The sequence below is a fragment of the Hemiscyllium ocellatum genome, chromosome 42 (assembly GCF_020745735.1).
Source record: "Hemiscyllium ocellatum isolate sHemOce1 chromosome 42, sHemOce1.pat.X.cur, whole genome shotgun sequence".
Taxonomy (NCBI): domain Eukaryota; kingdom Metazoa; phylum Chordata; class Chondrichthyes; order Orectolobiformes; family Hemiscylliidae; genus Hemiscyllium; species Hemiscyllium ocellatum.
Window position 1 is genome coordinate 29,375,885 of NC_083442.1, and position 14,396 is coordinate 29,390,280.

The 14,396-nt window shown below is 44.1% G+C and overlaps 1 protein-coding gene across 1 annotated transcript in view; it reads right to left on the bottom strand.

Moving 5' to 3' along the window:
* The window catches only part of ccdc33 (coiled-coil domain containing 33), a 271,296-nt gene that overhangs the window by 51,659 nt on the left and 205,241 nt on the right, over positions 1 to 14,396 (bottom strand). Inside the window, exons 15-16 of the mRNA XM_060853677.1 lie at positions 10,938 to 11,082; positions 2,687 to 2,865 (exon numbers count right to left, since the gene is read on the bottom strand). Coding sequence (XP_060709660.1) covers positions 2,687 to 2,865; positions 10,938 to 11,082 — 324 coding nt within the window. The remainder of the gene's footprint in view (positions 1 to 2,686; positions 2,866 to 10,937; positions 11,083 to 14,396) is intronic.

Sequence of the window (14,396 nt, forward strand, 5' to 3'; positions counted from 1 at the left end):
TTCTATTAATATGTTTGGGTTTCCTTGGGCCGGTGATGTCATTTCCGGTGATGACATCATTTCCCATGGTGATGTCATTTCCTGTTCTTTCTCTCAGGGGGTGGTAAATGATGAAGGGTTCTGACCGGAAATGTCAACTCCCCTACTCCTCAATGCTACGTGACCTGCTGTGCTTTTTCCAGCTCCACTCTTTATTAACTGTCTACATAGCCTCCAATCTTCCCTGTGTGAAGTCCCATCTTCAAATCAAGAACCCACATTATTACCTTACCCATCCCTGGTCTGTGACTAGCATGCTTGTAATGATTGGAGAATGAGACAGTGAAGGGATTCCCAATGAAAGGTATTTTTTTTCTTCATTCATTCATGGGATGAGGGTGCTGCAGCATTTATTGCTATAAGGGCAGTTAAGAGTCAACCACAGTGTTGTGAGTCTGGAGTCACACATAGGTCACATCAGGTAAGGATGGCAGTTGCCTTTCCTGAAGGACAACAATGAGCCAGGTGAGATTTTCCAAAAATTGAACAATAGATTCTTCATTCCAGATATTTTTAAAATGGATTTCAAATTCCCAGGGGGGATTTGAACCCAGAACATTATCTAGGTCACTAGATTAACAGCCAAGCAATGATACCACTAGGCCATTGCCTTCCTCCATCTGCCAGAAGGTTTCCCATCAATATATAAGGGGGATTAGATGTTTTAGAGATATCGTGGGAAACGCAAGAAAAGGTAATTCAATTCAGGACCAAGCGGATTCCATGAATCTAATGGTTTTCTCCTTGCCCAGAGCAGCTCTCATCTGGGAACATTGCTAGGCCATGATCTCTAGGTACCAATCACATTTGGTCATGTGTGTGTGAAAATCTGGCCAGCAAATGATGGCAGTCCAATTATAAAAGACTCTGTCGAAGGGTTATTAACAAAGGCAAAGCTCCATTGGTGCAGGGATACATGCCTCCCATATCTGTGCTCCATAGACATGAGAGTTGGAGACCCTCGGGAGGATGTGAGGAAAAAGTGAACAAAGGCAAACCATAAAGCAACCTTTCCAATATTAGAACAATATAGAAATTGTCAGAGAAGCTGAGCAGGTCTGGCACCATCTGTGGAGAGAGAGACAGAGTTAATATTTCAAATCCAATATGATTCTTCTTTAGAACTTGTACATCTTGCCAACAGGTCACAGAGTCATTGAGGTTTACAGCATGGGGACAGACCCTTCAGCCCAACTTGTCCATTCTGCTCAGTTTTCACAATTAATCGAGTCTCATTTGCTTGTGTTTGGTCCCTATCCTTCCATACCTATCCCATTCACATACCTATCCAAACGTTACTTAAATGACAAAATTGTAGTCACTTCTACCTCTAGCAGCCCGTTCCAGACACTCACCATCCTCTGTGTGAAAAAAATTGCCCCTCTGGACCCTTTTGTATCTCTCCCCTCTCACCTTAAATCTATGCCCTCTAGTTTTAGACTTCCGTACCCTGGGGAAAAGGTCTTGAGGTTACAGTGGAGGGTCAATGCTAACTGTTGGGCTCCAACATTAAAAAAAAACCTTTATACAAATCTTCAAAATCCAACTAGAAAACAGAGAACAGTAAATCTATCTGAGTTACTCACGTTATGCAGGTGCTGGAGTTCAGAGTCGAGAGTATAGTGCTGGAAAAGCACAACAGGTCAGGCATCATCCGAGGGGCAGGAGAGTCAACGTTACGGGCATTAGTCCGAAACTTCCTGATGAAGGGTTTATGCCCGAAACATCGATTCTCCTGCACCTCAGATACTGCCTGAGCTGCTGTGCTTTCCCAGCACTACGTTCTCTTACTCAAGTTACGAGTAACAATGCACAAGTAGCCTAGGCCCATAGGTTAGACACAGCTGCCAACTCTGGGCTCCGGGTAGAATTGTGTCTCAAAGTCAGAAGGTCTCACACCAAGGATCAGAACATCAAGACTGACACTCAACCAAGGCCAGCCAGATTTCCATCACTGGTGATGTCAGCTTGTTGAGTTAAACCCCGGTTCTCTCTGATCTTTGAGGTATTTTTTCTAAACTGTTCATGGGACATTGCTGGCTAGGCCAGCATTCACTGCACATCCCCAGTTACCCAGAGGGCAGTTAAGAGTCAACTGCATTACTGTAGTTTGATGTCACATGTAGGCCAGACCAGGTAAGGAGGGCAGTTTCCTTCTCTAAAGAAAATTAGTGAACCAGATGGGTTTTTTTTCCAACAATTGATGATAGCTTTATGGTCATCATTAGACTCTTAATTTCAGATTTTCATTGAATCCAAATTCCAGTGGCTGGATATAAAGGAGGATCCTTTTGATCTTTTGAAGAGAAACAGTGTAATCCTGCTTCAATATTCCCTCAGACCCATCACTCAAATATCCGTTTATCTGCTATTATAATATTGCTTGAGCCAGCTTACTATGTGTAAGTTGGCTGCTGTATTTTCTTCATTACAACAGGCACTGCACTTCACAAATATTCCAGGAATGTTTTAAAGTCCTTTGCAATATACAGCGATATAAACCCCAACACCGTTTTGCTTTCCTGCACCAGGATGGCTTGTGTAACCTGCAGATTACCTCTCCTGTAAGCACCTCAGCGAGCATGTTAATGGTCAGCCAGACGATGGGACCTGCACAGGCCAGAAAGCTGCTTTCAAGAAGCCTCACCTTTTCTTCGAGGACACAGCACTGTAGTGAGTCTGGAGAGGATTGGGATGTCGGACTAACTGCTGCTGCTCCTTCTCTCGCTTCTCCACCGGGCGAGGACTGCGGAACAGGTAATTGTACTCGGGAAGAATCTGAGTCAGTGCATCGTAGGATGGAAGGCTAACTCTGTCCTGCTGAAGCTGGGAAAAAACATTGGAGACAGTGAGGCAAGGAAACTTCACAACAAAAACCCAGAATACTGTAAGCAGTGTTGGGCCTCTTATCTAAGGAAGACATATTGGCATGAGTGGCAATCCAGAAAGGGTTCACTTGGTTATTCCTGGGTTTGTAGCATTGTCTTATGAGATGACATTGAGTAGGTTGGACCTGAACTCATTGAATTTGGACAACCTCAGAGAAACATATGCAGTTCTTAGGGCAGGTGCAGAAAGGCTGATTCCCTTGAGGGGGAATCTAACACCAGGAAGAATAAATCTCAGAGACAAGGGCAGAGATGGGGAGGAATTTCTTCGGTCAGGGCATTGTGAACCTGCAGAAATTTTTTACTGCAGAGTGGAGGTTGTGTTGTTAAGTATCTTCAAGGCTGAGATGAAAAGTTCTGAATCAGTGAGAGAATTGAGGGTTATGGGGGAAAAGCAGGAAAATGCGGTTGCGAATGATCAGATTGGATGGCAGAGAAGGTTTAAAGGATTCAATGCCCTATTTCTGCTCCTAAATTGTATGATTAGATTCCCTACAGTGTGGAAACAGGCCCAACCAGTCCGCACCGACCATCCAAAGAGTAACCCACCCAGATCCATTTCCCTCTGACTAATGCACCTCACATTGTGGGCAATTTAGCATGGCCAATTCACCTGACCTGCACATCTTTGGACTGTGGGAGGAAACCGGAGCACCCGGAAGAAATCCACACAGACACAGGGAGAATGTGCAAACCCCACACAGAAAGTCATCTGAGGCTGGAATCGAACCGGGGACCCTGCTGCTGTGAGGGAACAGTGCTAACCACTGAGCCACCGTGATCTTACTTACATGATGCCTTGAACATCCCTGGAGAGTTATAACACAATATATAATAACTGTAAGGGTTTTAATGAGGTCAGCTATCTGCACCTCATAGAATATGAGTTCCCTAATTGGGGTTGTGAATCTGGACTAATCAGGGAGCCCTGACTGACATAAAAGAGTGAATTTTAGGGATATTGACATCCCGGTGCCCGACTCAGTGCTATGACCAAAGACTATGCATATGTAAATAAAGGGCGATTGGAGTTTTTTCACAAAGAGATAAAAGGTCAAGTGACCAAAGCGGTAGGCATTAAGGAGTGTCATCAAAGGTGTAAATGAGGTAGAGAGAGACAGACAGTTGTAGGGAGAGTGTTCCAGAGTTTACGGTCCAGGCAACTGAAGGCACATTCCCCAGTGGTGAAGTGATTTAAACAGTGCTCAAGAGACCAAAATAATAGGAGCACTGATATCTTGGAAGATTCTGGGATTGAAACAGCTTGCTGAGGTAGGGGTGAGTGAGGGATTTGAGAACAAAGATGAGAGCTTTAAAATCAAGCTTGCGTGGGAGCCAATGTGTACCAATGAGCCAAGGCAATAGGGTGAGTGTGAGTTAAAATACCAGCAACGATATTATGGAGAACCTTCAGGGAAGTGTTAGTTAAAATAGTATCGGTTAAATAGACCTTTGTCAGTTAAATACTTCGCTGATCAGCAGTGGGTCTTCTGTAGGATTAAGGACACTGGGAGCAGACAGTTGCCATGCCTACCATGGGTTGAATGTCAGGAATGCTGGGAAGAGACAATGAAGGGGCCACTCAAGAGTTTCAATTGGTTTCAAGGTCAGAAGGTTGAGTCTTCCTGCTTGGATGTCTTCCAGGCAGAGGCAAGAATTGTGTCAAGTTCCCTATCTGGGATCCTCAAGCCCAATGCCCTCCCCATCCTTAAACTCATCTTGGTGGGGAGGTCTCACCAAATCATACAACCCTGACAGTGCAGGAAGAGGCCATTCAGCCCATCAAATCTGCAGCAACCCTCCGAAGGGCACCACACACAGAGTCACCCAAGGATGGAATCAAACCCAGGTCCCCTGCGCTGTGAGGCAGCAGATTTAACCACTGAGCTATCAAGTTCCACCCAACGAATCTGCATTCACATTTTCCAGCTGCATGTTCCGGATGTATACAATTTGTTGTGTAAAGAAATTCCTCCTCATCATATTCTGGATCTTTAGCCAATTCTTTCTATCTCGTGTGAACTTGAAAAGGAGACATTTTCTTTCAAGCTGACAATCTCTAATTTTCAGACTCCTAATACTTTGGAGAGTGACGTTGCTCAGTGCAGCCTTCACTTTGTGAATCTGTTAACAAGCAAGAGATAAAAGGCAGCACTGAGAAGCTAATATAACGCTGCAACCCAGGCACAGTTTCAATGCAGTAAAACAACAAAGTCACATTATGTTAATCTTGTAACAAGAAACTGTGATAAGACAAATGTCAAAGGAAGGACATTGTACAATAAATTGAAGAGAATCTCCTATGTGTTTTTTTGAATAATTCTTCTTTTATATTTAATCTGCAACTTCCTTTTATGAGTAAAAATGATCTTTTAACACACCACAAAATCTTGCAGCATCCAAAGAAGCCACTTGGTCCATTGAGTCCTTGCCAGCACTTTGATCCCCACTCCCCTGCTCTTCCCCCACAACCAAGCAATGCTTTTCTTCTTATGTCCCTATCCAAGTCCCTTTTGAAAGTTACTATTCAACAGGCTTCCACAGAATACAAACCAATTTGAGAAGATGGTGCACAATTAAATGTTAATGTTTCATCTCTCCATTAACACCACTCAAACCAATAATCCAGCTGGCCCCTCCCTGCTGGTTGTCAGAACTTGCACAAATGGACAGAAGGCATCACAACATTGACTAAATGTCATCAAGGCAGACAGCACAGAAACACACCCTTCAATCCCACTCATCAATTAAACCAACTACCCTAAATTAGATTAGATTAAATTCCATAGTGTGCAAACAGGCCCTTTGGCCCAACTAGTCCACACTGACCCTCCAAAGAGTAACCCAGACCCATTTCCCTCTAAATAATGCACCTAACGCTAAGGGCAAGTTAGCATGACCAATTCACCTGACTTGCACATCTTTGGACTGTGGGAGGGAACCAGAGCACCCATGCAGAATGTGCATACTCGACACAGACAGTTACCCAAGGCTGGAGTTGAACCTGGGACCCTGGTGCTGTGAGGCAGCAGTGCTAACCACTGAGCCACTGTGCCACCCTAATTAAATTAAATTAATCCAGTCCCATTTGCCAGCACTTGGCCCATATCCCTCTGAACCCTTGCTATTCATATACCCATCCAGAAGGCATCTAAACGTCGTAATTGTACCAGCCTCCGGTACTTCCTTTGGCAGCTCATTCCATACATACACCACTCTCTGCCTGAAAAAGTTGCCCCTAAGGTCCTCTCTCACCTTCAACCTATGCCCTCTAGATTTGGACTCCCCTACCTTGGGAAAAACCTTTGGCTATTCACCTATCCATGCTCCTCAATGATTTTATAGTCCTCTATAAGGTCACCCCTCAACCTCCAACACTCCAGTCTATTGAGCCTCTCCCTATTGCTCAAACCCTTGAACCCTGGCAACATCCTTGTAAATCTTTTCTGAACCCTTTCAAGTTTAACACCATCTTTCTTATAGCAGGGAGACCAGAGTTAAACACAGTATTTCAAAAGTGGCCTCACCAATGACCTCCCAACTCCTGCACTCAATACACCGACCAACAAGGTCGAAAGATGTGGTGCTGGAAAAGCACAGCAGGTCAGGCAGCATCCAAGGAGCAGGAGAATCAACATTTCAGGCATAAACCCTTCAATCAGGAATCAAATGTTGATCCCTCTTCCTGCTGCCCAGAGGAGATCTGTGTAGTCCTTCATCCTGACCAACTGCATTAAGCTGGTGTCAAAGCTCCACTTGAGCCACGGTCTCTCCCACCTTCATTTAATTCTGGATTCCAGGGTTGGAATGTCATCTGAAGACAGACTGGATCAGTTAGGACTTTATTCATTGGAGTTTAGAAGAATGAGGTGGCAATCTCATAGAAACTGAAGTAACTGCGCAGAGTCCAGTGTCCTGTCACTAAGTTACCCTTTACTTACACATGCACAGGACTCTGACCAGTTAGCTCAAAGCCAGTGCCTAGAGTGCGGAGACACTCTGAGACTCCTGTTTATATCTGTCAGGAATCTTCTGATTCCTGATGAAGGGTTAATGCCTGAAATGTCAACTCTCCTGCTCCACTGATGTTGCCTGACCTGCTGTGCTTTTTCAGCACCACACTTTTCAGCACTGACTCCCTAGCATCTGCAGTCCTCACTGACCAACAAAAGCAAGTGTACCAAACCTACAAATGTATGCCCTGTTTACCTGGAACAATTAACCTGCACCTTAAGGTCTCTTTTTGTTCAGCAACACTCCTCAGGATTTATCGTTAAGTGTATAAGTCCTGCCCTCATTTGCTTTTCCAAAATGCAACACCTAAGGCAGCAAAGCATTTTGGAATTTTCTGAAATCCTAAAAGATATGAGTGAACACCTATCAATGAGTCATGCACAGTTTTTCCTTAAATAAATTACTTGGCAGATACTCGTTAGAGACAGAGAACAGAGAACTACCAAAGCCGAATATCATAATTTGCAATGAGGGAAATGTCATTATGTGTAACAAAATGTTAATAGATTTAAAAAAAACATACTCAAGGACTCCACAGCATGTAATAACCAGAAGATTCTTCCTGCCCACTGGTATTCAATAGGCACAGAGATGATGAGATCCCCTGCCTTTGACTTTAGCAGAAAGAACAGCCTGATGTTGGCCAACCCCACAGTCAGCAAAGTGCGAAGGGGCACAAAAGCCTGGCCAGTCTTTGGTTCACTCATTGTGTGCTCTGATTGTGGGTGAGGGCAAGAACGTGGGCAAATGTTGGGGAGACAAACCTCGGGCCCATAGCCCAATCCTCAACCCTGCCACATCTGTCTTTGTGAAGCCTTTGCATTAATCCATTAAGATTTCACCAAATATTAGGTGAAAGCCACTTATACCTGCACTTGCTCTCTGAAAGGCCCAACAATCATCCAGTACCTCTTAAAACATTTTGTTTATGCATGTATGTTTTTGTAAATGTATTGTTTATCCTTTTCATACCCACCAGCTACCCCTTCATGATCAAACTTCCAGCTGTACATGTAGCTATCTCCCACCCCTCCCTCCTTTTCATTTTCTCTCAGTTCTATCAACATACTCAATTATTTTCCTCATCTGACAATAGATCTATTTGGACGTGAATCATAGAATCTCGACAGTGCAGAAAAAGATCATTCGACCCAGCACCGACCCTCTGAAGAGCATCCCACCCAAACCAAAACTCACCCCCCCTCTCCCATAACCCTTCATTTCCCATGGCTAATCCACCTAACCTGTACATCCCTGGGCACTATGGGCAATTTCCCATGGCTAATCCACCTAACCTGTACATCCCTGGGCACTATGGGCAATTTCCCATGGCTAATCCACCTAACCTGTATATCCCTGGGCACTATGGGCAATTTCCCATGGCTAATCCACCTAACCTGTACATCTTTGAATTGTGGGAGGAAAACCCACAGCGACAAGGGGATATTGTGCATGCTCCACACAGATGGTCACCCAAGGCTGGAATCGAACCTGGGCCCCTGGTGCTGTGAGGCAGCAGTGCTAACCACCATGTTGCCTTTTATTCTGGAGTAAGTCTTCTGATTCCAAACAGAAAGCCATGATGTGAAGTAAAATTGCTTTAACATTGTTCATTTTAATCACTTACATTTATTATTTATTTTATTTGCAAATACGTATTTTTAGGAAATTATGTATCAGCTAAGAGTTTTATAAAGCTCCAGGATGATTCCTATTCAGTGTGGTTAGAGGCTGTTCTAGAATATTCTCTTGCAGAAATTTGGAGCAAGTGCTATGATGGCCTGAAGAATCAAAAGGGAATTGATTAATGAAGCACTTTAGCCACAGTAAGGTTGTTACCGTCCTGTGGAACCATTCCCTCATGAGAGAGAGAGAGAGAGAGAGAGAGAGAGACAGGCGACTGGTGGTGGTTTGGTCTGAGGTGAGGAGTGAGGGTGAGAAGGAGGGAGTTTCACAGTAACCTCAGCCAGTGTGTGAAATTGAACATGTGCTGTTGGCATCACAAACCAGCCCAGTGACCGCAAAGTGTAAAAAAACGGATTTCAAAGCACAGAAGCTGGCCATTCAGCCCAGGTGGTATGCTGTTGCCCAGAGATCTGGTCTCATGGTGCCACATGCCAGTGTCTTCTTTCATCTCCACATGTCCATTGTAGCTCGTCTACACTCAATCTGTGACATTCGACAGCCAATGATATCTACATCAATCCCTCTTCCTGCTGCCCTCTACATTGCTGCCCAGAGGAGATCTGTGTAATCCTTCATCCTGACCAACTGCATTAAGCTGGTGTCAAAGCTCCACTTGAGCCACGGTCTCTCCCACCTTCATTTAATTCTGGATTCCAGGGTTGGAATGTCATCTGAAGACAGACTGGATCAGTGAGGACTATATTCATTGGAGCTTAGAAGAATGAGGTGGCAATCTCATAGAAACTGAAATAACTGCGCAGAGTCCAGTGCCCTGTCACTAAGTTACCCTTTATTTACACATGCACAGGACATGACCAGTTAGCTCAGAGCCAGTGCCTAGAGTGAGGAGACTCTTTGAGACTCCTGTTTAACTCTGTCAGCCAGGGCTCCCTGATTAGTCCTGGTTAACAGCCCCAATCAGGGATCTCATATTCAACCTCGTTCCCATCATGATAGAAACCTATAAAATTTTGACAGAACTAGACAGGGTAGATGCAGGAAGGATGTTCCCAATGCTCAAGGAGCCCAGGACCAGGGGCCTCAGTATCAGGATACAGGGTAGACTGTTTGGGACTGAGATACAGAGAATTTTCCTCACCTTGAGAGTGAGGATCCTATGGAAATCTCTGCCACAGAAAATGATTGAAGCCAAAACATTGAATGTTTTCAAGAAGGAGTTAGATATAGATCTTTGGGCTAAAGGGATCAAACGATATGGGGAGAAAGCAGGAACTAGGGACTGATCTAGATGAGCAGTCATGATTGTATAGAATGGTGGAGCAGGTTTGAAGGGCTGAGTGGCCTACTCCCGCTCCCATTTTCTATGAAATCCCTTTACCACAGCCCCTGTGTCTTTCTCCATTACCTAATGGTGTGTCCTAGAATTAATCTATGCAGCAGGGAGTTCAACATTCTAATCCTTCTCTGAGTTAAGAAGTTTCTCCTGAATTCTCTACTGGATCAAATAGTCATTATCTTATACATCTGACCATTTTTTTCTGCATGTCTCTCTCTCTCGCATCAAACATTTTCATAATTTTAAAGGCACCTATCAAGTAATCTTTTCTCAAGATAAAGACCTGTAGTCTGTTAAATGTTACCTGAAAATTCCAAGTTCAGTTCTGGAACATTCTTATCAATTTGTCTAACACTGTGTCCAGTGCCTCTGTATCCTTCTTGCAATATAGTGACCAGAAATGTGCATTGACCCCTTTGCCTCTTATATCTTTTATCTTTCAAGGACTATGAATAAGTCCTTGATCCATCTTATTATTGATTCTTATTATCCTTGGTAAAATGTACCATCCCACTCATATTTTAACTGGATTTACTGTGCTTATACACACACCCCTTTTGTAAGCTCTTGCAATATTGACACCAAGTTACGCAACAATTGTCACCAAAACTCAAAGAATATATGATGATATAAATCAAATTCCTTAAAAGTGATGTCCTGTATACAAGTCAAACTTGGCTTGTGCTTTCAAATACTCACGGTTGTTGTAAGGGGCCTGTAGTATGCAGCCATTTGACGCATTCTGAATATAAGTCGGCCTTCTCCTAATTCAAGATATCCAGCATAAACCCGCAACCTATGTTTTCCCTTTCCTGTGCGCAGAATTCGCAAAGTACCCAGCAGCCAACTTGCTCATGTGCCCTTGACACTTACGCAGCCTCCCTTTAGCATGTTGCTAAGTAGCCTCTACCTAGTTACCATTGAGATCACAGATTGATTCGTGTTCACGGTAGCAACCACGGGTGCGATTCAACTCAGGGAAGCTACTTAGATAAAGCAAAGAAACCATTAACCTGCTTATTGGACTGACGCAACATTCCAAATATCTGCTTCCTGGCAAATAAGAGTTTTGGAACACAGTCCTCAATGTCTGCAGATAGAACAGCAATCTTCCCCCTTCTCTCTCTCTGTCTCTCTCTCTCTCTCTCTCCCGGCGTACTGCAGTGAATAATCAGTTGGTATCTAAAGGCTTGGGCTGCCTGCCACATTCACAATTGCTCTCTCCATTCTTGTGGCATACAATAAACGCTTTGTCACCCCTCCTGGTTGCTACAACACAACCTCTCCTTAGTAACCAGCAGATATTACACTGGCTGCGCGTGGCTGAACACGGGAATGTGGGGGAATGGAGGGCAATTAACAAAGTTACCATGGAAACAAACTTGTCTGTTTCCAGGGGAGGGGAACAAAGACATCACCTCGTTTCATGAGAATGGTGCATTCCTCAAACTGAGCAAAATGCAGGTTTTTGGCTGTTATATAGTCAGAGTTTTACAGCACAGAAACAGACCCTTCAGTCCAACCAGTCATAGAATCATAGAGATGTACGGCATGGAAACAATGTCAAACATAATCCCAACAAAACTAGCCCCACATGCCTGCTCCTGGGCCATATCTCCGCAAACCATTCCTATTCATATGTCTTTTAAATCCTGTAATTGTACCCACATCCACCAATTCCTCAGGAAGTTAATTCCACAGATGAACCACCCAGTGTGTAAAAAATTTCCCTCCTTTGTCTTTCTTAAATCTCTCCTCTCCTCTTAAAAATGTGCCCCCAGTCTTGAAATCCCCCACCCTAGAGAAAAGGCAACTACTACGCACCTTGTCTATTCCCCTCATTATTTTATAAATTTCTATAACGTCATCTCTCAATCTCCTACATTCCAGTGAAAAAAGTCCAAGTCTACCCAGTCTTTCTTTATAACTCAAACCTTCCATTCCCAGCAACATCCTGGTAAATCTCTTCTAGGTCCTCTCCAGCTTAATAATACCCTTCCTATAACAGGGCGGCCAGAACCGGACACAGTATTCCAGAAGAGGCCTAACCGATATCCTGTACAACCTCAACATGACGTCCCGATTCCTATACTCAAAGGTCTGAGCAATGAAGGCAAGAGTGCCAAACGCCTTCTTGACCAACCTGTCTACGGGTGACACAGTTGCCAAGAATTATGTACCTGAATCCCTCAGTCCCCCTGTTCTACTGCACTACCCAGGGCCCTAACATTAACTGTATAAGACCTGCCCTTGTTTGTCTTACCAAAATGCAATACCTCACATTTTTTTCAGATTAGATGCCCTATCGTGTGGAAACAGTCCCTTCAGCCCACCAACCCTCTGAAGAGTAACCCACCCAGACCCATTTTCCCTCTAACTAATGCACCTAACGCTATGTGCAATTTAGCACGGCCAATTCACCTGAACTGCACATCTTTGGACCGTGGGAGGAAACCAGAGCAAACACATGCAGACCCAGGGAGAACGTGCAAACTCCACACAGACAGTCACCCGAGACTGGAATCGAACCTAGGACCTTGGTGCAGTGAGGCAGTCGTGCTAACCACTGAGCCACCGTGCCACCCTGAAAGCCCAGAATTTGTCCAAATTCAATTCCAACTGCCACTCCTCAGCTCATTGATCCCATCGATCAAGATCTCTTTATAATTTTAGACCCAACTGTCCACTACATCATCAATTTTGATGTCATCTGCAAACTTCCTACCCATGCCTCCTACATTCTCATATGCAAGTGATAACATCAATCCTCAGTGCACGATGCAAGGCTTCCTGCAAAGCATACAGTAGGCGGGGACCATTCAATGGGACTTGCATATAAAATCTTGCCAGAATTCGATAAGAAAATGACACGTAGATTAGTTATGAATAGGAAATGGGTTTCTCAGGGAGAACCTAATTCAGAACCGGTACCTGAGCAGCCAGTTCTGGAGATGAATTGGACGGTTCCAAAAGGTAAAACCAACAGCACGTACAAGAAGGAATTATTTGAATTCTGAACATCATAACTTTCAGTCACTTTGGAAATTTTTCACATGTCACTGAAATCCCACGTCCCCCAACCCGCATGGACATCCTATTTTACTTTGAATTTGCACCATTGGTCTAGCTAAGTGCTTAAGCTCCACATGAATCTCTTTCGGCTATTTTATTGAATTCATTCACTTACCAGCATATCCTTCGACACCTTCCCTCCTCTTGCTTGTTTAGCTTCCTCTTAAACATACCTTTGCCATTTATCATAATGTGCGTGTGCTGGTGTTAGACTGAGGTGAACAAAGTCAGAAGGCACACAACACCGGTTACAGTCGAACAGGTTTATTTGAAATCACAAGCTTTCAGAACGCTGCTCCTTTGTCAGATGAAACCTGACCCTTCATCTTCACCTGATGTAGGAGCAGTGCTCTGAAAGCTTGTGCTTTCAATTAAACTTGTTGGATTGTAACGTGACGCCATGTGACTTCTGACTATTTACCCTAACTCTTTATAAAAGTACAGCTCCCGTCAGGGATGTTTTGGGCAATGTCCCCTCTTTTTTTTTAACCTCTGAATCTCCTGTTTTTTTTATTTTATTAAACAAATTACAAAACTGTTTACAAAACAACAACATTTACAGCTGTACAAGAGACAGCAATTTTACAAGGGAGAGGAGCAGCAAAGCTAGGCCCCAAACCCTACCATTCAACCAGTTTACAGGGAGATGAGGACAAACCTCAAATCCCAGTTTCACATAAAATATAAAAAAGACATGAATGACATTTGCACATACAGAAGTGCAGACAATACAGACCCAGAGAGCATCCCCCCACCTTCCGACCACTCTAAGGCAGCCCGCCCCTACCGACCTTCCGGTTCTCGGTCCACCCCATGCCCCTTCCAGTTCTCGGTCCACCCTCACACACCTTTCGACCACCTCTGGGGCAGCCCGCCCCGGTCAATGTCCCTTCTAAGCTTGGTTCCACTCTTTCCTGATTGGAGGTCTGTGCAGCAGGCAAAATGAATTTGAGGACATGTTGATATGGGGTAGATTCACAACCGTCCATCTTTCTTATGGATTTCATGTTGGGAAAGGTGTCTTACATAACAACTTTGGCCAAAGATATGGTTAATCTTAACAAAGAGCAACACATGCCTTGATAGTTTATTACATTACATTACAAATACATGATGTTCCCTTGTAAAACACAGTAGACTATAATGTCATTGGACATTAGGCAAAGTGGCTCAGTGGTTAACACTGCTACCTGACAACGCCAGGGACCTGGGTTCAATTCCACCCTTGGGCAACTGACTGTGTGGGGTTTGTGCATTCTCCCTGTGTCTGCGTGGGTTTCTTCCCACAGTCAGAAAGATGTGCAAATTACAGTGGATTTGCCTTGCTAAATTGCCCACAATGTTCAGGGATAAACATGCTAGGTGGATTTGCCATGGGAATTGCAGGGTTGCAGGGATAG